Raw genomic sequence first — 24,715 nt, forward strand, 5'->3', positions numbered from 1 at the left:
TTTAAGATTCTAATTTTTTTTCATTAATTTACTTTAGAAGTTTGCAGCTGATATACCTATCCATTGCCTGAGTATTACCTGTGCTACCTCATGGCCACTGGGAAGGCAGGATTTCATCCTCCAGAGACACAACTAATCAGGGCTGGAGCCACAGCAATACAATAAAGAAAAAAGAGAGAGAGCTCCTCTTTCAATGTTTTCATCTCATGTAAGGAGTGACTGAAACATTATATATAGAGAAGATCGATGTCTTGCCCATGTGTCTCACAGACACATTTCTCATTATCTAACCTTTAGTCCCAAGGAAGTCTCTTGATTTTAACCCCTTTAAAAAATATGTGCTTTCTGGAAATAATCCAATCTTTCATTTAATTTGACTAGGAAATTTTCACAGGATCTTCTAAAACAGTCCCAGTATGCCACTGTAAGCAAATCAGGAGATTTCTGGTTCCTATTATTCCCGTCTTAAGAAATATGAATAGGCACAGTCATGTTGGAACAGTTCTTCACAATTAAATACTATAGTTGAAAATAATTTTTACTCTTTAAAGAGAAAAATAAAGAAAAATTTAAAATGGACTGAAGAGTTCTCAGGTACGAACCAACAGTTTAAAAAGAACAATTGTTCTAATATATAATAAATAAGTTAATGACATTTAATAAACCCTTACATTTAATGTAGTAAAATATTCACTACAATTAAAACAACATTAAAACCTGGAAGATGTATAAAAGCATATGTCTAGGAAAACATATGTCTGGTTTTGAAAAGTAATTATACTTTTTCTTTCATTATTATTTTTTCATGTTTGTAAATAATGTCCTTTGTTTAACCAGAAATAAGATCACCTGAACATATGAAATGTGAGGAGAGCAAGGTGGAGAAGAGCTAGATAACAAGGTTTAACACCATATTGAAAGCATTATAGAATATTGTTATGTCAAGTACTCCCACTGAAGCATGTGCAAATCAGCATCATGCTATTGATATCATGGACGTGTAACATGATTTCCAGCTGATAACCTCAGCTACCCTTGCAAACACCAGTTGAACTGCATGACATTCCTACATCAAATATATTAGTAGAATCATTTTAGAGACCACCAAAGTGGAGCAAAGAAAGCTCTGACCAGTAATTAGAATGCACAGGTAAAATATAATGATGGGTTTATTATTGTATATAGGCTTTATCAATTCCAATAATTACATCTAGTTATTTTGCCAATTTTTTCTAGGGTTTTGGTAGCCCATCAGGTGAACACTGGCTGGGAAATGAATTTATCTTTGCAATAACAAGTCAGAGGCAATATTCTCTAAGAATTGAATTAACGGACTGGGAAGGAAACCGAGCATATTCACAATATGACAGATTTCACATAGGAAATGAAAAACAGAATTACAGGTAAGAATCTATTGAAATTCTTTTAACTCTGCTGAGTGATAAATATTGTTCATTGCTAACTTATAAAATATAAGAAAGGGCAACGATATTATGCTGATTTTTATCAAAAGTGGATAAATATCGTAAAAACAAAACAGAAATCAGATTTCTCAGTGATGGAAGGATAGAGTAAACCTAACTTATCTGAGAAAAAGGGACCTATTAATTGTATTGTTTGATAGAACTGCTAAAAACTGTATAACTTTATATTCAGAACTCAAAATTGATTGAATAGAAAAAAGATTGGGAGTCTTCATTAAAAACTGAAAGATATCTGCCTCAGAAGCAGGAGACTGAAACAATGGACATGGGAATAAAAGACCAAAAATGCTGTTAAACCGTCTGATATTTTCAAACTAAAAAATTAGTGTAAATTAGGAGGAAAAAGAGAATAGTGGATCTTATTTTGAGGAAATTAAACACAAAGCCTTTTCTTAATAATATTTTTCTCCCATACTTTGTTTTAAGATAAAAGTTTATTAAAACAGAAAAAAGAAGCAACTTGAAGACACAAGAAATGTGGATAATCTAAGTCATCATTTATACAATTTTTAAATCATTGCTTCATCTGAGGAGACAGTAAAATGCTAGAAAAAAAACCCCATAAAAATATCCAATTACTTATTACAGCACATCTAATTAGCACAAGACTCAGGAGAGAAACAGATACATTGCAAACTCAAACATTCAAGGCATGTGAAACTAGGTTGGTATTCAGATCTTCAAATTCAAGTAATATGATTCTCAAAAATGCTGCCTGCCTCCCTCCCCCCGGGTCCCCAGCGAAATGGAGGCGAGAGCAATTTGCTGTTTCTGCTGACAGGGCTGCGCCCAGGTGGGACACAGAGCAGTGCCCCTGCCCTCTGGGGCACAGCAGTGAGTGGGGTACCTGAGCAGAGGACACCTTTAGAAGCAATCAGTGGGAGCTCAGCTCCTGCAGAAAGCAAGGGCTGTGCCTCTGCACACAATGGACAGCTCTATCCCCAACGTGCTGTGCCCGGCCCTGCCCGTGGAAAGCCATTGCCCCAAACCAGGAAAGGTGGAGCACCATTCTGAGGTAGTTTTGGTCAAAGAACAGATATAAGTAAAGGAAATTGCTCAAAAGAGAGGCTAGAGTGATTTATACAAAACATAAAAAGAGCAGCATAAAAGTGGGGTCTTAAACATTAGTAAAAGTTGTTCAAAAGGAAAAGATGAGACAATTCCTTGTCAAATGAAGAAAAATGTTGAAGGGCAGTTATTCATAGCTCAATTATGATGAATCCGAGGAAAGTACTGTTCATGGGATGAATCTAAAATCACTGAATTTCCTAAAAAACCAGGGTCTTTTTAGCTCGTATTCATTCGGAACTAAGGACAACATGTATTGTTGTTGGAAGGCTGTTGAAAATTTTCCATATTAAAGCTCGTGTTTTGCGAGGATTTATTTTTCAGGAATCCTCAGTGTTCATTCATGGCAAAACGGCAAGAGAATTGTGTTGTTATATTTCAAAATGAAGGGAAGGGAAGGGAAGGGAAGGGAAGGGAAGGGAAGGGAAGGGAAGGGAAGGGAAGGGAAGGGAAGGGAAGGGAAGGGAAGGGAAGGGAAGGGAAGGGAAGGGAAGGGAAGGGAAGGGAAGGGAAGGGAAGGGAAGGGAAGGGAAGGGAAGGGAAGGGAAGGGAAGGGAAGGGAAGGGAAGGGAAGGGAAGGGAAGGGAAGGGAAGGGAAGGGAAGGGAAGGGAAGGGAAGGGAACCCACTTTCATGATAAAAAGGGGGATCTTTCGCAATATAAATAACATTTTCTGAACATGGAAAAACATGTAAAAAAGGATCCATGTAAATTAGTCGTGCTGATCAAGAAAACCAAAAGAGATATAATTCAAGCCTGTAGAAATTAAGTCAGAGGGGGCATACACACCTCAAAGAGTTTAATGTTGAGTAACAGGCATAATTCTGCTGCCCATGTCCAAGCCACTTTTTCACAAAAATCAAAGGGAATTTGACTGGAGGCTGTTGACTTCACTTTTGGCTCCTGTCCTATTCTATAATGTAAACAAAGGCCAGAATGAGATTTGCTCACACTTCTTATGGTGCAACTGAAGCTCTTCTGTTGAGGAAATGGGAAATCAGTTTCATTTATATTTTTCTGAAATAAGCAGAGATGAAAACATAAAGTAAAAAAGTCCATCTCTGTTGGCTCTCAGATTAATTCCTCTATTATTTTTATTCAGGTATATCAGAATATTTAAAGAAAATAGCTAAGTAACATGATGATAGTTCTGGAAATAATGATGTGTAAGCCACATGCAAGTCTAAACTGTTTTTCATGCTTGACAAATGCACTAGTGCTTAGTCCAGACAAATATATGCCCAACAGATATTTTTCAAACCAAAATTATGTCAGGCTATTCTATAATTTTTTACAGGAATGCATTCTACAACATAAAACTCTTTATTTTGCTTGCCAGCATCACTATCTGTGATAGCAGCAATTGCAGAAGACTGGCTGAATAAAAACCTAATTATTAAGTACTAAACAGCTGGCCACCCTTCAGAGAATGCTGGTTTTCCTTTATCTGAGAAGCTGCCATTAAGGATTTAAATGATTCCTCTGAAGCTGAAAACCACAATTCCCAAACTCCTGCTCCCAGCGCCTTTCCTTCCCAGCTTTCAGGCATTTGCCATGTTTGCTTTCAATACCTCAAATACAGAACAGCACACCTTTTCAAAACTTTAGTTACTGTTATTTAAGTAGTTTTGCCAAACAAAACAGATGCTGTCTTATTTTGGGAGCTTGTTTCTTGTAACAACCCACATTAAATGTTGTTTCTGTTAGCAAAAATATGTAATTGTACCCTGGTTAGATTCACATTAGTTTCAAATAACCAAAGTTCACTAAGTAATAGTAACCAGTAAAGAGACAAGCTTCTAAGCTGGTCTGGTAAGTGGATCAAGAAAATCTGAAATTGAAAAAGGACACTGAAATGAAAATCTCAAGAAGTGGAACATCTTTAATTTTGCTATGGCAATACCTTTTATATTCGGAAGATGTGAAAAAAAAAAAAAAGGTTCCAGGTCTTATGCTCAAATACAGTTAAAAAAGAAAATAAAAATAAAAATAAAAATAAAAATAAAAATAAAAATAAAAATAAAAATAAAAATAAAAATAAAAATAAAAATAAAAATAAAAATAAATAGAAAAAGGAAAAAGAAAAGAAAAAAAAAGAAAAGAAAAGAAAAGAAAAGAAAAGAAAAGAAAAGAAAAGAAAAGAAAAGAAAAGACCATGAAGTGATAAAATCTGCTTGAGAAAATATCAAAAATCATTTTCATGTTTTTCCTCCAAAATCCAGCCTCAACATTGCGCAAAGTTCAATTCAGTCTGGATAACTCCCAGTTGGTGATTTTAGAAGGGTTCTGTTTTTTCTCTGGGCTTTTTGTATTCTCTTTACTACTTTTTGTTAGTCTGAAGAATCTATTATTAAAGAGAGTAATGCTGAACACATATAAGTTCAAATATACTTGTTTCTCTTTCAAAATGAGACAGCTACAATAGGTTTTCTGGGAAATCAGAATAAAATCTATTTATCCCAGATGATGAGTGGGAAGAAGGTTGAGAGGACAAGATGGTTACTGAACTAGTAAATGTATAATGATAAATGATAACTGAAAGAGAAAATCAAATGTTGCACCATATGTGAAATCTTTAATAAAAGTATCTAAATTATTTACGTTTTTTAGAACATCCTTAGGTTTCTTATCTACACCAGATGATTACACAGAGACTATCTGTAAATATGATGACAATATCTCTGTCATACTCTTTGCAGCTTAGACTGTGGCAAGTAAAATTTCCATGCAGTAAGAAGAGCCAGATCTCGCAGATCTCCCATTTAGTGCAGTGTTTCCTAATATAATTAGGAATTATTTATAGAACTATAAAAATATGAGTTGAAAGAGAATCCTGAAAGACACACGACCTCTCCTCTTTTCCTATGTAGACTCTGCCTAGCCCTCTTGACATTGTTTGATGTTCTTTGGAGATGTACAGCTATGATACACTGCTGCTCTGACCCATGTCCTCAGATCCTCCAAAACTGAATGGGAAAAGTAACCATGTGTTAGGATTTCAGGCACCACAATTCATAATCCTGCATATTAGTTTATGAAAACAGATATATTGATGCTGAATTTTGAACAGTAATAATTTCAGCCTGTAGATACATCTGGGTTTTTTTCAACTCACAATATAGGAGAAGCACTTCCAAGTAAAGCAAGGGGTGAAGAAAGGGGGAACTGCACTTTTTAATTGTCTGAGCTATTTTTACTTCAGAACCATTCGAGAAGTTTAATAGACAGTCATCTCCCTAAGACAATATACTCTGGTAGCTGATCATTCTTTTAGTTAGAAAAGTTTGCTATTGCTGCAATGATTCACAAACTTTGGTCCTGTCCATGGAGAAATATTATTAAATGATCAGATAGCTCTGCTCAGATGAGCAAGACTTTGAGATTGATGTAGGTGAAAACTGATGGTCACAGAGAATCTCTGAACTTCCCTGAGTCAGTTTGGACTTAAGGTGGTGTCTGACCTTAAGTGGTAGTTAAAATGAAGAAGAGATTTTATATTGGAATGAGCATGAGAAAGTGATTACAAAACCTCATGAGAAAATGGAGAGAGCATGGATCCATCAGGAGCACAAGAGATTTGTTGACAGGGCAATGACAGTCATGTAGGGAAGAGTCAGGTGTGTGGGTCCTCAGAGGAACAAGTTGATGAAATTTGTTGAAAAGAGGAGAGGTAGTTATTAAAATTATTAAAATCACTTCAAACTGCTGACATGAACTTCCAAGCCCTGTAAATCTACATGACAGTTTCCAAGCTTTCCAACATCCTCTGTTTCTCCAGGATTTGCTTTAGGAAACAAGATCAGTTGTTGAAAGTAAACTAAGAATTGGTAAAATTTATGGGACCTGGTAGAAGAGAGTTTTCAATTCACTGAGTAGAATATTGGACTTTTGGCTTTTGTTTGATTAAAAGTTTGTACTTTTAGTTACAGCAATAGTATTATTTCTCTCTGTTTTCATAGACAAATCAGGTAGTCTGCTGCCAGAAGCCTTGATATAATGTTCATCTTGGAATTTTCTTTTTTAAAGTTGAGGCTATTTATATCATTGTTGAACTAATGATGGAATTTCTTGCAAAAATCCTCACTTATCTTTCTGTAAAATAGAGAAAAATATATTTATCTGAACATGCTTTAAATTTTAGTGCTGAAAATTCTGTAATAGATAGTAAAATAAGTATTAAAATTTTATGGGGACAGATGGTTTTATGTACCTTTAATTTAAAAAAATATTCCATGTAGTATTGCTGTTTCAGAAAACAGGACAAAAATAGGCCACTATTTTGGTGCACAAAATCCCATTTTTAAATGTTGGTGTGTTTCTTGTTATTACCCAGGCTTTTTAGTGATGTAACTGTATAAGTAATACTTATGGCCTTGTGGCCCTTGAATTTGTTAGGTAAAATAGGGGATCAATCTGACTTGTAAATTTTTGAGGTGTCTAATTAACTTCTGTGTGATTTGTATCACAGTAAAACTTTGAAGGATCTATTCAGTCTTTTCTCAAATGGGGAAGGGAAAGTACAGAGGAAGATATATAGGAAATCTGTAGCAAAGTGAAAAAATTAACACAAAACCTCTTGGGACCTTCTGTGCCCAGAACCCAGTACTTTTCTTGCCAGATTTGAAAATTACGGAATAATTTAAAAAACAGTCATGTTGCAAAAATGCAAAAAGCCTGTACATATTCACTTTTCTTTGGAAGATGAAATTCAATTTGCAAATCTACTTCAGAGGGAATATCCATGTAAAATCCTATTAACAGACAGAGTGGTATCTGTGGTATGCATAATTTCTATGACACAAAATATTTTTACCAATCAATGATTTAAAATCAATAATATGGATAAAATATTTAACAGTTTTATGTGTATATATAAAAATATCTGGCTTAAATAATTTGGTTTTTTTAAAACAATACTATAAGTCCAATAATATTCTATGAAGCCTGAAGTGCAAGGACTCAATCCAATGCCCATTAACCAGAGGTCTTTCTGGAAACATGCCAGTGTTCCTATATCATATCAGTGACTAAAATTCACTGGCAGTTCATGCAGTATCTCCAAATGTAAGCAGAAATTAAATATAACAATTTCTCTGACTGAGAGTAGATGTAAATATGCTCATGGAATTTATTAATTAAAAAAAATTATCTTAATCCATGTAAATCCCAATATACACTATCCATCCACAGCTAATAATTTCCCACTCCTAACTTCATTAAAATAATTTATAGTTGAATATACAATAGCTGTGACTACTGTGGAGCAGGAACAGAGGTTGCCCTCTTTTTTGTTATGGAATCTAATGAGAATGCATTGAGACATGCTGGCTACTCTGCAGAGCAATGCGTCTTCTGAAGTTGAGCCAGGAGCTCCTGAGGTAACAGAAGCCAAGAGAGAAACTCCACTGAAACGTCTCAAAAGGATTTAAGGGCTATTCCTCTAAGAAGGTGGCACAGCTGACAGCCCCGTGCACACAGCATGGGCAACAGACAGGAGCTGGAAGCCACTGTGCCACTTGGAAACCAAGACCTACTTGCCACTCGTGAAACTTGGTGGGATGAATCCCCTGACTGGAGAGTGGCTGTCAGGGACCACAGGCTGCTCAGAAGGGACAGGCAAGGGAGGAGGAGGCGTGGAGGCATTGCCCTACATGTTAATAAATGGATACCCTGCAAAGAGTTTTTTCAGGGGGGACAGACACAGACAGGTTGAAAGCTTACAGTTAAGAATTGGAGACTGAGGTAACAAAGGGAGGCTGGTTGTTGGTGTCTGCTCCAGGCCACTTGATCAAAGAAACCTAATGACAAAGTCTTCTTGCTCTAGCCATGGGAAGCATTACACTTATAGGCTCTTGTCCTGCTGGGAGACTTCAGTCACTCCAACACCTCCTGAAAAATTATCATAGTGAGCTGTAGATGATCCAGGAGACTTCTAAAGTGCATGGGGGATAACTTCTTAGGCCAGGTAATAAGCAGCCCTACCAGAGAGGATGGGTGATGGTCACGATCAAAAGTGACCCAGCTAATCACTGACATCAAGATTGGAAGCAGCCTGCATTTCAGTGGTCAAAGAATCACAGAATCATAGAATGGTTTGCATTGAAAGAAACCTTAAAGATCATCTAGTTCCAACCCACTGTCAAAGGCAGGGAGACTTCCCTCTAGACCAGGTTGCTCATGCATTGGTGGAGTTTGTATCCTGAGAGGTATGGGTCAGGCAAAGAGTCAAGTCAGACCCTGAATTTTAGGAAAGAAACCTCCAGTCAAATAGTTAATTAATAGGAGCCCCTGGGAATGTGTCCTCAGGGACAAGGGAGCAGAACAGACTGATAGATCTTTCAGGACACTTCTCATAAAATTCAAGATCTAGTAATCCACAGGTGCAAAAAATCCACAGGTGAAGAAATGCAAGAGAGCCCCATGGCTAAGTTGAGACTTATTGGTCAAACTAAAGGGTAAGAAGGAAATGCACAGGCAGTGGAAGCACAGCCAGATATCCTGGAAAAAGTATAGGTATGCTACCTGGTTATATAGGGATGAAATTACAAGGGATGCAATGAATCATGAGAAGGGCTTCTACAGGTATGTCAGCAAGAGAAAGAAAGTCAAATAAAGTATACTCTCCCCCATGTGTAAGACTGACAAAACTGGTAACAAGAGATGAAAAGAAGGCTGAGGTACTCAATAAATCTTTTTGGCCTCAGTCTTCACTGGCAATGTCTGTTCCCACAGCTCTTGGGCAGATATACCACAAAAAAGGGGACTGAGGAAGAAAAGTCCTTCCTACTGTAAGAAAAGATCAGTTTTGTGACAATCAGAAGAACCTGAACATACATAAGGCTATGAGACCTGACAAGATCCATCCCAGAGTCCGGAGGGAATGGGCTGATAGAGTTGCCAAGCCACTCTGTAATATTTGAAAAGTCACGGCAGTCAGGTGAAGATCTCGATCTGGAAGGAAGGTTCTGGACCTGGATCAGGGCAAGACCCAATATCAACACAGTCTGGGGGATGAACAGATCAGGAACAGCCACAAGACAAGGCCCTGGGGGTTCTGGGGGGTGAGAAGCTGGACATAGCCCAGCAATGTGTGCTTGCAGACCAGAAAGCAAAATGTGTCCTGGGCCGCATCAAATGCAGTGTGGCCAGGGAGGTGTGGTAGGGCAAGGGAGGGGTTTCTGCTCTGTTCTGCTCTGCTCTGGTGACACCTCATCTGCTATACCTCATTAATCTCTGGATCCCTCAGAGCACAAGACATTGACCTGCTGGAGCAGGTCCAGAGGAGGGCCATGAAAAATATCACAGGGCTTAAACACCTCTCCTGTGAAGAAAGTCTGAGAGACTTGGGGTTGTTCAGCCCGGAGAAGGCTCCAGGGAACCTTAGAGAAGTTTTTCAGTAATTAGAAGGGGCTCATAAGAAAGGCTGGGACAGTTGTTATAGGGCCTGTTGCCATAAGACAAGGGATAATGGTTTTAAATTGAAAGAGGATAAAGTCAGACTAGGCTTAAGGAAGAAATATTTTGCAATGAGATAGTGAAATACTGGAACAGGTTTCTCAAATTAGTGATAGATGCCCTCTGGAAAAATTCCAGGTGAGATGGGACAGAGCTCTGAGCAACCTGATTTAATTGAAGATGTTCCTGCTCACTGGAGTGGAAGCTTTGACTAGATGACCTTCAAAGTTCCTTCCAACCCACAGTGTTCTATGATTCTATTATTTTATTATATTATTTACTAAATACTTGAAAGGATTCATATATGCAAAGGCCTCAAAAATTATACAATTTATCTGACATTATCACTAGAAGTTCTAAACAATCCAGTATCCTGGACATGGGGGGAAATCAACATTGATGTTCCATAAACACAAGAAATTATTTCCTTAAGATTTCAGAAAAGCACCAATGTGCAAGCTTTGCTAGATATACACTGTTGGTGGTACAGCAGCCTTGTTTCCAAGGCCTCCAGTGTAAGTCACATTCAGAATTTGATGTGACAATGGCCTAAACATTTTGGTGTATCCATTTATTCATCAATAATAGGGACATATCTGTTATCTATTTTCATTATTAGGTCTTCCAAGCTGTCTCTAAATGGGTGATGTCTTCAGTCTTGATTTTCTCTATCCTTTTCCCTTAACAGGTTAATTTTCAATTACCTGTTCTCCAAATTGATATATTTCCTTCATCAATACTGGATAATTCTCCTTATATTCAGTTTCACATGCCTGCAGAACCCACCTTCCAATAGTTTTTATAGGACATTAGTATGAGATTTTCAGTAATTAAGTTTGATTTTGCTCTTGTGATTCTAGAATCTTTTCCTTTCTTTGGCATTTTAGGGCTTTTCAGCCACTTAACTGAAAGAGGAGCTTGTTTTCCAATATGTTCCACCACAGCTATCACTATGGAACACAGTGGGCATGACATTATCTCCTCCTCCAGACTCCTAAACTTTTTTAAGAAATGGAAAATATATGAGCAAGAACAAAAGTATCTTATTTTCCCATAAAGCTTATCTACAATAAAAGAAAAACATCAATTCAAACTTTAGGCAAAAAAAAAAAAAAATTGTAACAATTTTTTAGTCTTAAGCATCATCCTAGATTTAATGAATGTAAGTGATTATTCACATGTTTTCCTACAGGTAGGTGAGATAAAGATTTTCAGTGCTAACATTAAAGCTGTTGAGCCCTAGGAGCAGACTGCAGGACCCTATCTGAGACACTCAGTTCTCTGTGCATGCCTGGGGAGAGATAAGCTGCTTAGACAGAAGCCAAATCAGGCAACATGCAAAGCACAGAGCTGCCTAGAGTTAACCATTAGGAAATTCTGAAAATAGCAAGGCCTACATTTATATCCCCTGACAGTTCACAGCCCACAGCCTGAAGGTAGGAGACAATGTCTTGTCTTACTCAGGAAAGAAATGAAAGGCCTTGGGTTAATGCATTCATTTGCCAGAGGGTATCCAGACTTTAGCTATTGCTTCCCAAGAGAAAGCAGCAATCCCTGCTGCCAGGGAACAGGCTCCTCATGAATCCCTGACACTGTGCAGGGATGAATTCACTGTTCAGTGAATGAATAGGTACCAGGTCTCTTGTCAATGAAGTGCAAGAGGGATTTCTAAGATTATGCTCCCTGCTCCATGTCTTATTTTGAATTAAATAGATTTTTATTAAATTATGTAATTATGTTATGAACCAGTGGATACTATTCTGCTACATACATCTGTACTCTCTTTGAGGCTCAGTGAATCTTGAGTAATTTATTTGCAGCAGGACACATGTTGCTGGTTACGGCATGCTGAGGGAAGTTTTGTGGTTTTAAATCTTTCTCTTGCTGAGTCCATAAAAGCCTAACTCCTGTGGTGGGTAGTAGTCACTCAAGTCAGCAAATTTTTACATGAATAGTTGAGAGTAACAGCAACTAGTAGCTCAAGCACTTACTACTCAGTGAAGAAACTTTAAAAAAAAAAGTACGTTTACGTGAGAACAATGTAATTCTAGACAGAACAGTGTTATCAAATCCTTGCTGAGGGCCAGGTACATGAGGGCTAGGTACTTGCTGCACAGGTACATGAGTCTGAGGTCTGAGAGAACTCTTTGATGAATATAAGTATTGGCAGAAAAATTATCAGAGGAAACTCAATAGTGATCTCCTTTTTACATATTGTACTTCAGTGCAGATTCCACAAGGTCTGTCCCAGCTAACAGGGGAAGACAGAGTGTTTTGTGGCACCTAACAGAAAGCTGCACAGGCTTTAACATAATATTGACCTGTTCTTTTGCTTCTCCAATTTAAAATTACTATTTTTCTTTTGTTTTCATTATCTTCACTATCTACAATGTCAGTCTTCTTGCAAAGTGTTACTCTCTTTTAAACCTTTATTGCTTTATGCCACCTCTACATTTACATTATGAAAGAATTTTAAAACAAGTATTTTAACAAAATTTATCAAATCCTGTGCTGAATGGACTTGATTGTCCCCAGTGTAAGAGTTCCCACTTCTATCAGTAACAACACCAAAAATAACTTCATTTCTTTAAACTACTTGCATCAAAGCATCTACCAAGAGCTAAAAAGTACTATTTTTGTTGGTGTAGATTTTGATATAGAAGTCAGCAACATTGTTTCTTCATCTCCACTGGGTTTTGACATGAAACAGCTCCTGAATAAAAGGATCTTGTGTAGCTGAGGCTCTTCTGGATATTTGCCACCCGTGAAGAATTTTTTAATGTCAAAACTGTTCTTTGTAGAATATTCAGACATCTGCAAGGTCATGTGGTTTTTAAATTCAGACTATCCATCAGATGGACTTAAGTGATGTGCTATTTACCTAAATGTCTATAAAAAATTTATAATATAATAATTTTTTTGGTACAATAATTTTCTTAATTGGAGGTTGTGTGCTCTTGTAACTTTTTCACTGCTTTAATTAAATAAATTCTTGTACAACGTAATTCTTGTATATGGTAATACCCTCTGCAACTTATAATAATATTCAGAATGTAAATTAACAAAAATTTGTGTACAAAGTCTAATGGATATATGTAAGGACATGTCAAATGTTGCAGATAGATACAACACCACAGTGTGAAAATTTAGTTTCATTAATGTTTGTTAATCACTGATTGGCAGAAAATTTAGAATTGCACCATAATACATCTATTTTAAGTGTGCAAGCAGAAAAACAAATGCAAAATTAAAATGCAGATTGAGGAAAAACTCTCACAGTAAAATTCATAATTAAAAAATATTTCACAATTAAAAAACATTGTATTAAAAATTTTCTTTAATGAAGATTCCCTGGTTGCATAATTCTGTTCACTATTATCTGTGCAAGTGTAAAGTGCAGGGCATTTTCAGGATCAAATTCAGGTCCAGCTCAAAATATTTAACCTGGACATTATTCTTCCCATAACTTTGATCAAAACTGAAAAAAATTACTCTTCCAAATGCTAGTCTCGAAAGGTAGAAAATCTGCTTACAAAAAATGGGATGTGTTTCTGACTTCAATGAGAAAAATTATATTTTTCCTGTGGACGATCAAGATCTCCATCAAAGTGAAGTTGACCACTAAATGCTTACAAGATTATGACAAATTTATTTAGTATTAGTGACAATATATCCAGATTAAAAAAAAAAACAAAAAAACGAAAACTGCTGCTCGCCAAGTTTTCTGAAATTTCCACAATTGTCACCATGAGCCAAGCATTCAAACTTAGATCTCCACAATGCAGAAGCCAAGAATGGGACCTGAGGCCTCCTCAGAGAGTGTGGGCTCTGTGTGCCCCATAGCTGCTGACTCTCTGCCCATTCTCTGAGCTAAGGAGAAGCCTGGTGGACCTGCCCATGTGGCTTTGAGCCCAGGCTAAAATACCCTGCCTGTGAGTAGGCTCAGTGTCGCACTTATTGTGACACTCAGCTTCCAGCCAGGATAGAGTGTGGGCAGGATGAGCTCATGTCTGCTCAGAGAGAACTGACAGAGCAAGCTTTCATCTGCTGGAAAAACACAAGCACAAAGTCTTAGAGTGACCCCTATTTAATCTAGAATGTACATGGTTAAAGTCTCTGAAATCTGTTACCAGCTTCCCAGCCAACCAATGCCAGTGGTTTTTCCCCATCCTTTTATCATTAACAGCTCTACTGGCAAGGTTTCTAGAGCTTGATCCTGAGAACACTTTCTGCACTGATTCACTATATTTTCAGCAAATACCAGCAAAGTGGTGTGGTATTTTTTGTGAGTTTCCTCCTTTCATGAGTCAAAGACTAAAGCGTACCTGTGGGGCCTGAAGAGAATCTGGCAAAGCGATCATCCCAGATTTTTCACTAGTCATTTATTGCACCAATCTTTAGGTTTCTTGTTCTCTTGGATTTGAGATTTGGGATTTTTGTCCTATCAAATGAGTACTAGATTTAGCTGTCTCTATCTCTAAGGTAATGGTAATAAAAAGAAATATTATCTATTATTTGATCCACAGCAGAAATGCAGCAGATGAGTTAGACCACAAAGCAGAGGCATACACCATGTCTGAAGATCTGCTAATTTAAATAAACCTTCCAACAGATAAAAACTTTGAATGTCAGAACACAAACTTATTGTGATATCCAATAGAGCAAAGTGTTCATTGGTTGGTTGGTCTGCAAAGATCTGCAAGGAGATACTCAAAAACAATGAAAGCCTAATTAGAAAAAGAAAGAAAAGTGCCTGCTACCATACTGAGTTTGGTCTCCAGTCTTCTGTTTCATCAGATCTAGAGGCTGAAGTGTTTTCAATTTAAAATCAGTGCTGGAACAGCTCAAAACTCTTGACCCAAGTGCATGTGCACTGTTCATGTTTGGTTTTCTTTTATTTAGAATTATAATTCAGCTGCACCGAAGTAAAACTTCTTTGCACCTACCTCAATGCCATTTGAACCAAAGGAGTCATTATTGTGAATCACAGCTCTTATTAGGTCATGACCTGGGTTTTTAGGGTGAAAAAGGCATGTAAAACATGCTGAGCACTGTTAGCCTGGTCAGTGTGGCACCAGGAAAGGACTTGGATCATAAATGGGTGACAGTCAGTTAACCTTTCACTCACAGATGACTGTTTGTTGGCCACAAATGACGCCAAGGGAGTTGAAATATGTTTTAATAGTCTGTTTATATTTTTCTACCAAGGTCTTAGTGCCACATAACTCATTTTGGCATTTTTTAAACTTAATTTTGCATTAAGAAAACCAAGGAAACAGTGAAGCCAATATTTATTTTTCAAATAGCTATAAACATTTCACAGAAACTCTCTATGCACCAGTCATTTATAAAATTTGTTGCTTTTTCCTAAATACTTGCCCTTATACTGAAAGCCTAACCTTAGTGTGATAATGGAGATAAAAGCCAGAAGATAAGTGTTGCATATTGTACAATACAGACACTAATGAGTGAAGGGATCAAGGCAAGCCTGTTGCACACTATTCAGAATGAAGGTGGGATGCACTTGTGTAAATAAGTACTTTTATTCTACAACTAGTTTCTAATTTAATAAATCTTTAATCAAAAAATGAATAACGCTGGTGTGAAGGATATTATATGAATAAGAGAAGCCTTGGCTTTCTCATCCCCATCTTTTTTCTTCTTCTCCTTCCCATCCTCCATTTTAATTTTTTTTGCACAGACTTTTTTTACTCATTTTGCAATGTACCCAAGTAATTTTTTTTCTTTCAAGCGCATTGTCAGTACTTCGTTGAGGCAGGACCACCAGAGCTCTCACTGAGGGTCGAGTCACTCTTGTTTCATTATGATTCACACTATTTAAGATGACATAAAGCCATAAAAAAAAATTAAAATATAAGGGTCAGAAAGAGATCATGACAATTATGTTGTCATTTATACTATTTTCTATTGTTTCCATATTTGGAAATTATTGCTTCTCCTGTCACCTCCACAAAGTGATTTTTCAATTTTTATTGCTGTTTACTGATGTCATGAGTCTGAGTACATAACCAGATAAAGCCCTTTATTCTGATTAGAGGAAATTAATAAACAGTGAAATGGCTTATCCATCAGGACTGATCAAGTTCAAACACAGGTAAGAAAAAGAAAATTCTGATTAACTTTTTGCTTTGAAAGTAATAATCCCCAAAACATCCTTGCATTTTCCTCTGGGATTCACGCAGTGGGAAGCACACATTTCTTGACACGAGTCCCAGCATAAATCTTGAAAATCTCATGCAGAACCCAAAATATTTATTTTAATGTGTTATTCATTAAGTTATTTCTTTACATTGTAGTCTGTTGGCAGCTGCAAACTCATTCCATTCCATCCACATTAAACCAATGCTGTAGTAAGGTTTGATAGGGTTACTAGGTCATTAACAACTGAAAAATGTATAAAACAGAAAGTGCAAATGCTGCAAGGGGCACGATTGTAAAAGAAGATTGCACTGCTAGTCCAGAATAAAGAATAAATAATCAAAATAAATTGATGAAAAAATTAATTGCAGACTATTTCCACCTTTATCAATAATGATTAGTTTCCTTATATTCAAGCTCTTCGCACAGGAAAAAAACCTCAACAAACTGCCTAGAGATTTCTGAAGCATGTCCTGGTGAAGGCAACGGAGCTGGGGAAGTATCTGGAGCACAAGTCTTGTGGGGAGTAGCTGAGGGAGCTGGGGGTGTTCAGTCTGGAGAAAAGAAGGCTTGGGGGGACCTTATCCCTCTGTACAACTGCCTGAGAAGAGGTTGTAGCTGGGGGGGTCAGCCTCTTCTCCCAGGTAACAAGTGACAAGAAGAAACAGCTGCATGAGGGGACTTTACATTGGATATTTGGAGAAAAAAATTTCCCAGAAATAATTGTCAAGCATTAGAGCAGGCTGCCCAGGGAGGTGGTTGAGCCAGCATCCCTGGAGGTATTACAGCCTGTGGAGATGCGGTGCTTAGCAGCATGTGGTTTAGTGTGGGCTTGGCAGTGCTGGATTAACGATTGAACTTGATGACCTTAAAGGTCTTTTCCAACAAAATTTTTTTCTATCGTTCTATGATAATTGAAAAATACCTTTCACAGTTTCAGTTTACTGTTGCGCCAGTGGAAAAAATGTAAGGAAAAAATGTTACTCAACCTAGATGTTTTGTCCAATTAAGTATTTAAATAATTTCTTAATGGCAATTACATGTTGCGCCTTATTCAACATCCAATTTGATTAGAAAAAGTAAGTTCAGTAGTCATATTTCAGTCAGGAATTCTGTTGGCAACCAAAAACCCCACAAGAAACCCAAATCAAAACACTAGCACCCATCCCCCCAACCTACATGGACTATATGCCCTTTAGACACATTAATTTCCAAACACCAACTTATCTCATTAAGATTAATATAAGTTTTTAACATAAGTCTATCTCTGATATTAGTAACTTTTGTAGTTACTCATGATTAATGACTTTCAATTAAGTGAACTGTGTGATAAATATTCTACTGCGGCCTGTAAATGACATTTCTCAATGACACTGCTTGGTAAGAAAAACCCAGTATCTCTACAGTAGCCATCAGGGTAAAAGCAAGCATGAACAGCATGCTGATACATGAAGCTTTCTATTTCCATTTTATCTAAAACAGTTAATTAGGATAATGTATAACCTATGTGGATGACAGTGTATAATTAATGTCACCCTCAGTACAACTAAAGCATAGATTTATGAAATCCACTTTTACAATATATCTGCATAGATTTCAACAAACTATATTTACGAGACCTTTGGAACTTCCAAGCATATTTTGGAATAAGTACTAAGTTTAAATTTTACTGTAGTTGTGTTGGTCTCCTTTACTGGATTTTCAAACATGAATTATCAATTTAAAGATAAATCAAATTTCCAACAAATGTTCACTGAACTTTTCCATTAACTTCAATGTCTGTGAAACAGATCCTTAAATAAAGATATACAAACACCACAAGCTTCAGCAATTCAGTAAAGATAAGCATCAGAGGGTCTGATTACTTCCATAAACCTTAAAAACTTTTAAAATATTACTTTCTCTGTAGAGTCCCTGCATTTCAGTGCTGAAAAAATCCCTTAAGAATCAGTTTTGGCATTTCTGCTGTTGGCTTCAGCCAAACCTGGGAAGTCTGTTTCAGTAGGGAGAAAAAGATTTTTTTATTTTAGGTTACATTTTGAATTAAGCTAATTTCTCTAACCTTGGCTTTGTCCATGTGTTGGGAAAAAGTTCAGATAACTTCTAATTTTGTATTTTACTTTTTAAGATGTTCATCAATCTTCAAAGATTTAAAAATAATTTGCATTATCATTTAGCATAGTTCAGTGTTTATATGTCCATTTAAAACATTGATCATCTCTAGTTATTTCAAGCTTGAAATTAATTCAGCCTCTACATTTTATAAATTAATGTTGTGTTTTATAGAGCCATGAATCAGGACAAAAGCGGTAGTTTCTGCAGCAACAGGAAATCTTAGCATTTATATAGCTGGTGAGAGAGTGAAGTTTTTTTCTGTAGCAAGAATTTAGCTTTCAATTAATAAAAAAAAATGTAATAAATCTAATAACTAAAAAGTTTCATTTCAGATTTGCATGAGAAAAAAACATTGGTGGGTGATTTTGTTTTAATAAGTATTGTGTTGAAAAATAGTTTTAACAGAAAATGGTAGTAGCAGATTAATGTATCTCTTATGTGCTGTATTTGGTGAGAGATTAGAGTAGAGGGAATTATTTCTGTTCAACACGTCATTGTGATAGTAGCCTAAAGTATGTTTCTGTTTCTGTTAGCAGCAAAACCCAGCGTTACCGTATGTTTCCTCTCCATCACCACCATGCTACTGACATCAGCTGCAAACCTAGCAGCTCACACTGCCAGGGACTTTCTGTGGCTTCTGCAGCATGTATTTCAAGCAATAGAAGCATATGTTTGCCTGTTCATGGTCCAGAATAAACATATTTTTAAACACTTGTTGCAAACCATGACAAAGCACCATTTGCCTGCAGACAGCAGTATGACAGGCCGTGTGCTGTGCATTAGGAAAAATGATGTCTTTTAGTTATCCTTACCCAATACTCAATAACTGCAGTGCTTTACTCAATTATTAATCTATTAATAAAATTTAATATAGAAAAGCAAATTTGTTCATTTCATGGGAAAACTCACAATCAGTACAACATACAGGCTTACTAGACTATTTTATATTTTTCTGTAACGTGTAGATGTGTTTCTTACTCACGACTGGGTTGTTTGCTTGTTCACTGTCCAGAATAAACATATTTTTCTCCTTTGACCTGTCAGGTCTGAAGTTCAAACACAAGCTAAACATGCCGTGGGCTCTTAGAGATAGAAAACAAGTTTTTCAGTTTTTCAGTTTTTCAGTTAACAGTGTGCATTTCCTGGGAAGGATCCCTCTAATATAAATCACTTGTTGTCCCTTAGACAGGTTGTACTGAAACAATTCCAAAGGCAAACTGATCATATGCATTTATAGCTGTATTTTATACTCACATTTTATCTTTAAAATTGGCAGATATACATCCTTACTTTGGATATACTGAATTAATATTTTGTTAGCTGGCACATTTCACTTGTCTCTACAAGAGAATGGGTAAGGAGCTGCAGTGATGTCAAACAATAATTACATCAGTGAGTCATTGCTAAAGAGCAACCTTGGAGAAATACAGAAGTTATTTTGTCTTACACTTTTCTAAAGGAAATGTAAAAGGAAATTATTTTCATGTGCAGGCAGCAAGAATATTAAGAACCAAATTGAAAATCTGTTCAAGTTGTCAGTGTTTCTTACTGCATTATTCAGGTTTTCAACATTTTACAGAGCCATCATGCCTACTATTTGCTATTACAAACTCCATTAGGAATATAAGTTAAATTAAAAGTCCATGAATTTACCAAGTACACTATTTCTCAAGTTTGTACTAAAGATAAGAGTGGGAAAAATGCAGTATTCTTAGGATTCATGATTGATATTTCTGATTTTCTCCAGTCAGACACCAAATGTGAGATTCCCTTTCTGCTTCTCTTTTGGCACCTTTGCATCAGTTATTCATTCAAAGGCAGTGATCAAGGTGGTGAATATTTCTTGCAACTCAATTAAACGAGTTAGCAAGAGCTCACAATTTTGTGAGTAGTGGTGTTTTTGTCATCTTCCTTCCTATCTTGTTTCTTCAATTTCTCCAAAGTATTTTCCTTTCTTTTGGGGTAGCTTGTAGTTTACTTCTAATAATTATTTACCTCATCTTGTGTTGCATTCTTGCTAGCTAGTTAATCTTGATTCATGATTAAAAAAATTGTGTGTTGATTTAATTTAGTTTGTTTTCATAAGGAGAGTATGCACTGTCCTAATGAAATCAAAATATTTCCTCCTCTCCCTTTCAAAGAAAAAATAAAGGTCATGTTTAAGAAGTTTTATTTCCAAAGGAAGAAAAAGGATCCAAATGGGTGCCCAGGCAATCTATATGTAATCTGGACAAGGGCATTGACTAAGATGCCTCTTACTCTACATTCTGACAGAGTTCAAACTCACAGGGATCTATCTCCCTGGTCACCACAGATGGCTCATGCTCTGTCTCCAGCCAGGAGATGTTTTTTCCACTGATTTTAAAAACTAGCAGGCACAAGGGATGTTTCCCTTTATCCTTTAGTGTGAGTACTAAACGATGAAAAAGTTAGGGTTTATCAGTAAAATACCAGGGTTATGATTCCCAGATAGTTCCCACATTATATTTAGTTCCCACATTATATTTAGTTCCATTTTGGCAGACATTTTAGTTTCAACCTCAGTGACAGCAGTATTTCTCTAGAGTGATTATTTAGATTGTTTTTTCTCCTGTTCACAACATGCTATCTATCATTGAATATTTGTAAGGTATCTTTATTACAGAGGTGATTTTGCTATTCATGGACAACTGTTACCATTGGGAGGCTTGGTGGGATTTTACAATATGTTCAGGAAAAGGTGCATTGGCCAGAATTCTAACAAACAATATTTAATGTAGACATGATGTCTAATTAATTGGTTAAAAAGGGGGTTTGATTCACAAATAATTAATCAAAGCATTTTTGATGGAAAACAACCCCCAAACCTCTACTTAAAATGAAGCTGCTGTCTGGTTTTGTTTTCTTTTATTTCTTAGAATTATTACAATTAAAGTCTAGACTTAAGAGTATCCTAAATATAATCTCATACTGGGTCCACCTAAGTGGTTGCAGTTCAGTGAGCTTTGGTTCACAAAGGGACTTAATCACCTAAATCCCATTATGAATGGAATTGTTTAACTAACACAGCATTTCATGAAACTCTACCAACTTCAGCATCTTTTAAGTGGGTTTAGTTTCAGAAACTTAAGCTATCCAAAATTTAGATGCAGCTGTGAACCAGATGGAAGATGCAAGTTTAATCCCTCCTCAACCTCAAACATTTCTAAACTAGAGGGCAAAGTAATGTCAGTCACATGGGTTCTAAAAACAAAGATGTCTTTCACATGCCTAACATGCAGGACATACCTAAGTGGTAACTGGTAGGTTAGAAGGATTGAGATGTAGGTGCCCTCTGCTCTTGTCCAAGTTAGGAAAAAATAAAACCCAGTGAAGAGAGAGCTCAGAAAAGGAAACTCTGGGTAGAGGATTCTGATCCCCACACAACTATTTTTTTTCCCATGACCATTTCCATCAAAATTAACAACTCCTCCTTTGAGAAGGGATCAGAATCTGGGATTCACTCCTGCCATGTGGAATGAGCAGGCTGGAGATAGGACATTTTAGGCCTCAGAGACAAAACTGAAGTGGGAATTTGAAGACATCCCCTTAAAGTATTTCCCAAAGGCAAGCTTTGATGTGCTTCTCTCCACTTATCATGCTGAATCTTTTAAATCTGACTTCAAGACTCTTGGTTCTCTCTATTTAGCTGTTAAGGATATTAGGCCATTACTCATGGAGATCTCTGCTCATATTTTTAGCACTTTGGCAATGGTGAAATTTGCTCTTAACTCATCATATTCAAGAGCTGCACATTGAGGTAGTTGAGATGATTCTCTACATTGCCTAATGATGGTTGTCATGTTTGAAATAAACTATTATCTTGTTTGTTTGTTTACAGACAAAGTATTTCTCACCAATAAAGCTAGATGTGACTTAGCTGTTTCATTGAGAGACTGATAGAAGTAAAGGACTGAGTGATCTCTAGCAGCTCTAATAGAAAAAAAATAGAGAAAACTAGCTACTATTAAATTCTGGGAGTTCTACTGAACTCTGACTCATTCTAGTAAAAATAAATAAAAAACCACTAAGTTTAAGGTTCAGTGTTTGATATGTAAAGCACCACATCAGAAACTATTTCTTATACTTTTAGCACACAACTTTTTTACATGGATTTATGATTGCATTATATTTGTCAGAATTTTTTATATCTCATTCAGTATGTTGCAATTTTCACAGCTGTATGTTGCAGAACTATAATATTTTAATATTTTTTGTTATTTAGTTGGAATCATCCCAAGTTTATCTGTGAAAGTCTTTAAACATGGTATGAAGATAGTTAAGCCGTATATATTTGAAAGAATGTGAGGTCATCTAATCACAACAAAAGCAAAAATTTCTGATGTAAATTTAAGATGTCTTTTCAGGCTGCCCTGCAGTTGTTTATGCAATATTTTTAGATCTACTCTTTGCATACAATATACCTTACTTTTGTTTCAATGGACTGCAGATAGTCAAGTTGTGTCACACAGTAAGAATGATGAAAAGCAAAACATCCTTAAGAATTCTCCTTTACCACCTGAGAAGCGAGATCCCAGGCTGCCATTGCTATATCACAAGAAAAAATGCAGAATGATCCTAACATCCATGCTAAATAAGACGTAACAGTTGCAATATTTTAAATTTTTTTTTGTTTCTTCTAAAGTAAAGCTATGAAAGTTTCTACTTTCTAAATGAGGGCTGCTCTGTTCCTCATAATGAATTTAAAATTTCATAAAAAAATCATCAGAAGTCCTTAAAATTTCATATAAAAATGCAATATTTCTCTCATTCCTATTTACACATTATTTAACTGCTATTGCTTATTTCTTGCTTTTTCAGTTTCATTGTATGCAGATAAAGTAGATTTATTTTTGCTTATACGAGCACAAATTTACATCTCCTGCCCATTGTGTAAATCAATGCAGCATTTCACCTTCTTTCCTTGATCAGAATTTCCTGTCTGTGAGCAAATGGGAAGATTGGAAATGTACCCTTAAAATGTTCTTTGACTTCTAATCAGTAATGAGTGGGTTTTATTCTTAACTTCCTTTCCTTTATCTCCAAGAACAACCAAGAGGAATGATACCCCGAATTGCCAATTTTTCAAAGGGAGGGAAATCGTATCCTAGTAGTTATTTGAAGTTTGTTTTAAAGGTTCAATCCTACCAATCTGAATCTGAGAATACTGAATAATTAAGTCCAAGTAGTAAGATGCCTATTGCTCCTGGGAGCTAAGGAGCTCACCAGTTGCCTTGCTGCTGGGCAGATTCGCTGTCTCAAGCTGGAATAGTTTGGACTTGTAGGCCTTGAGCTAAAGATCCTGATTGCTTCAGGACCAGCTCTGGGTTTTGACTGAGATCTGATTTTGGTGTAAAGTAGTGCCAACTTTGCAGTGGCATTTTTTTTCTAACTGCTGGGCAATGCCAATCCAGGGAGAAGAGCCCAAAGAAACAGAATTACTGTTTCAACTGTAGTTCATCTGCACATGGCTGCAGTATGATAAGCACACTAGAGCTCAGAGCCAAGTTAAGCTTTATTCTTTTAAAGTCACTGGAGACCTACTAGACAAATTCTGTTGAGGAACAGTCAAACATAACTGACAAGATCTAAATCTGTGATGAGTGGAATGTTTGTAAAATATCAGGGAAAGTAAAGAGCTTGTAAACAATCCCAATACCCTCACCCTTTGGGGAAAACATTGAATACCAAATAATATTTTCTTCTTTATGTTTTACGTTTTCTTAGATTGTACTTTTTTATTGGACTAAGTGGGTTTTATAGAGTTGATTGCTAATAAAAGATCTGGCTAACCTTGTCTTTCTTATTTGAGTAAACAGCATTTGCTTTTTATACTAACTTTATGAGGCTTCTGTGAGCCTTGGTGTGGCTCATATAATGAGGATGTACGGCCATTTAATCTCAGATCATAGATATCATGTGACAAAATAATTTCTCTATCAACACAACCTCAGGGACGTTTATTTTGTTCTGCAAAATATTAGGCACAGCCCAAAAACAAGGCAAAAGTCCAATGAATGAAGATGGGATCAATTCCAGCCTTTCATTTGTATTAAATAAAGAAATGGACATGTGCAAAGACAGATCTTAGATTAATCTTGTCTAAAACAAACATCCTTTGATAGATTAACATGGTCATTACAGGCTAATTTCCACCATGATTGGGCAATAGCATGATGCCATGACCTTCCTGGATTCCTGGATTCCTGGCTTGTTTCTTGTTAAATTACAAAGGATTTTCACAGTCTTCTATTTAGGCTTACACTTGGCTTTAACTATTTTTGTGCTCTCAGAAGGTATTTGACTATGCATGATATTTGTATTTAATCCAAAAAGTTTTGTATGTTTATGTGTGTGTAGTTTTCTATCTATATATATAATATTTGCTCTGAGGATTGAATCCAAAGTATTTAATC

General features: G+C 36.3%; 1 protein-coding gene across 1 annotated transcript in view; it reads left to right on the forward strand.

Annotated features, from left to right (window-relative positions):
• The window catches only part of ANGPT1 (angiopoietin 1), a 151,529-nt gene that overhangs the window by 113,394 nt on the left and 13,420 nt on the right, over positions 1-24,715 (forward strand). Inside the window, exon 7 of the mRNA XM_059486672.1 lies at positions 1,237-1,403. Coding sequence (XP_059342655.1) covers positions 1,237-1,403 — 167 coding nt within the window. The remainder of the gene's footprint in view (positions 1-1,236; positions 1,404-24,715) is intronic.

The sequence above is a fragment of the Ammospiza nelsoni genome, chromosome 1, assembly GCF_027579445.1.
Source record: "Ammospiza nelsoni isolate bAmmNel1 chromosome 1, bAmmNel1.pri, whole genome shotgun sequence".
Lineage (NCBI taxonomy): Eukaryota > Metazoa > Chordata > Aves > Passeriformes > Passerellidae > Ammospiza > Ammospiza nelsoni.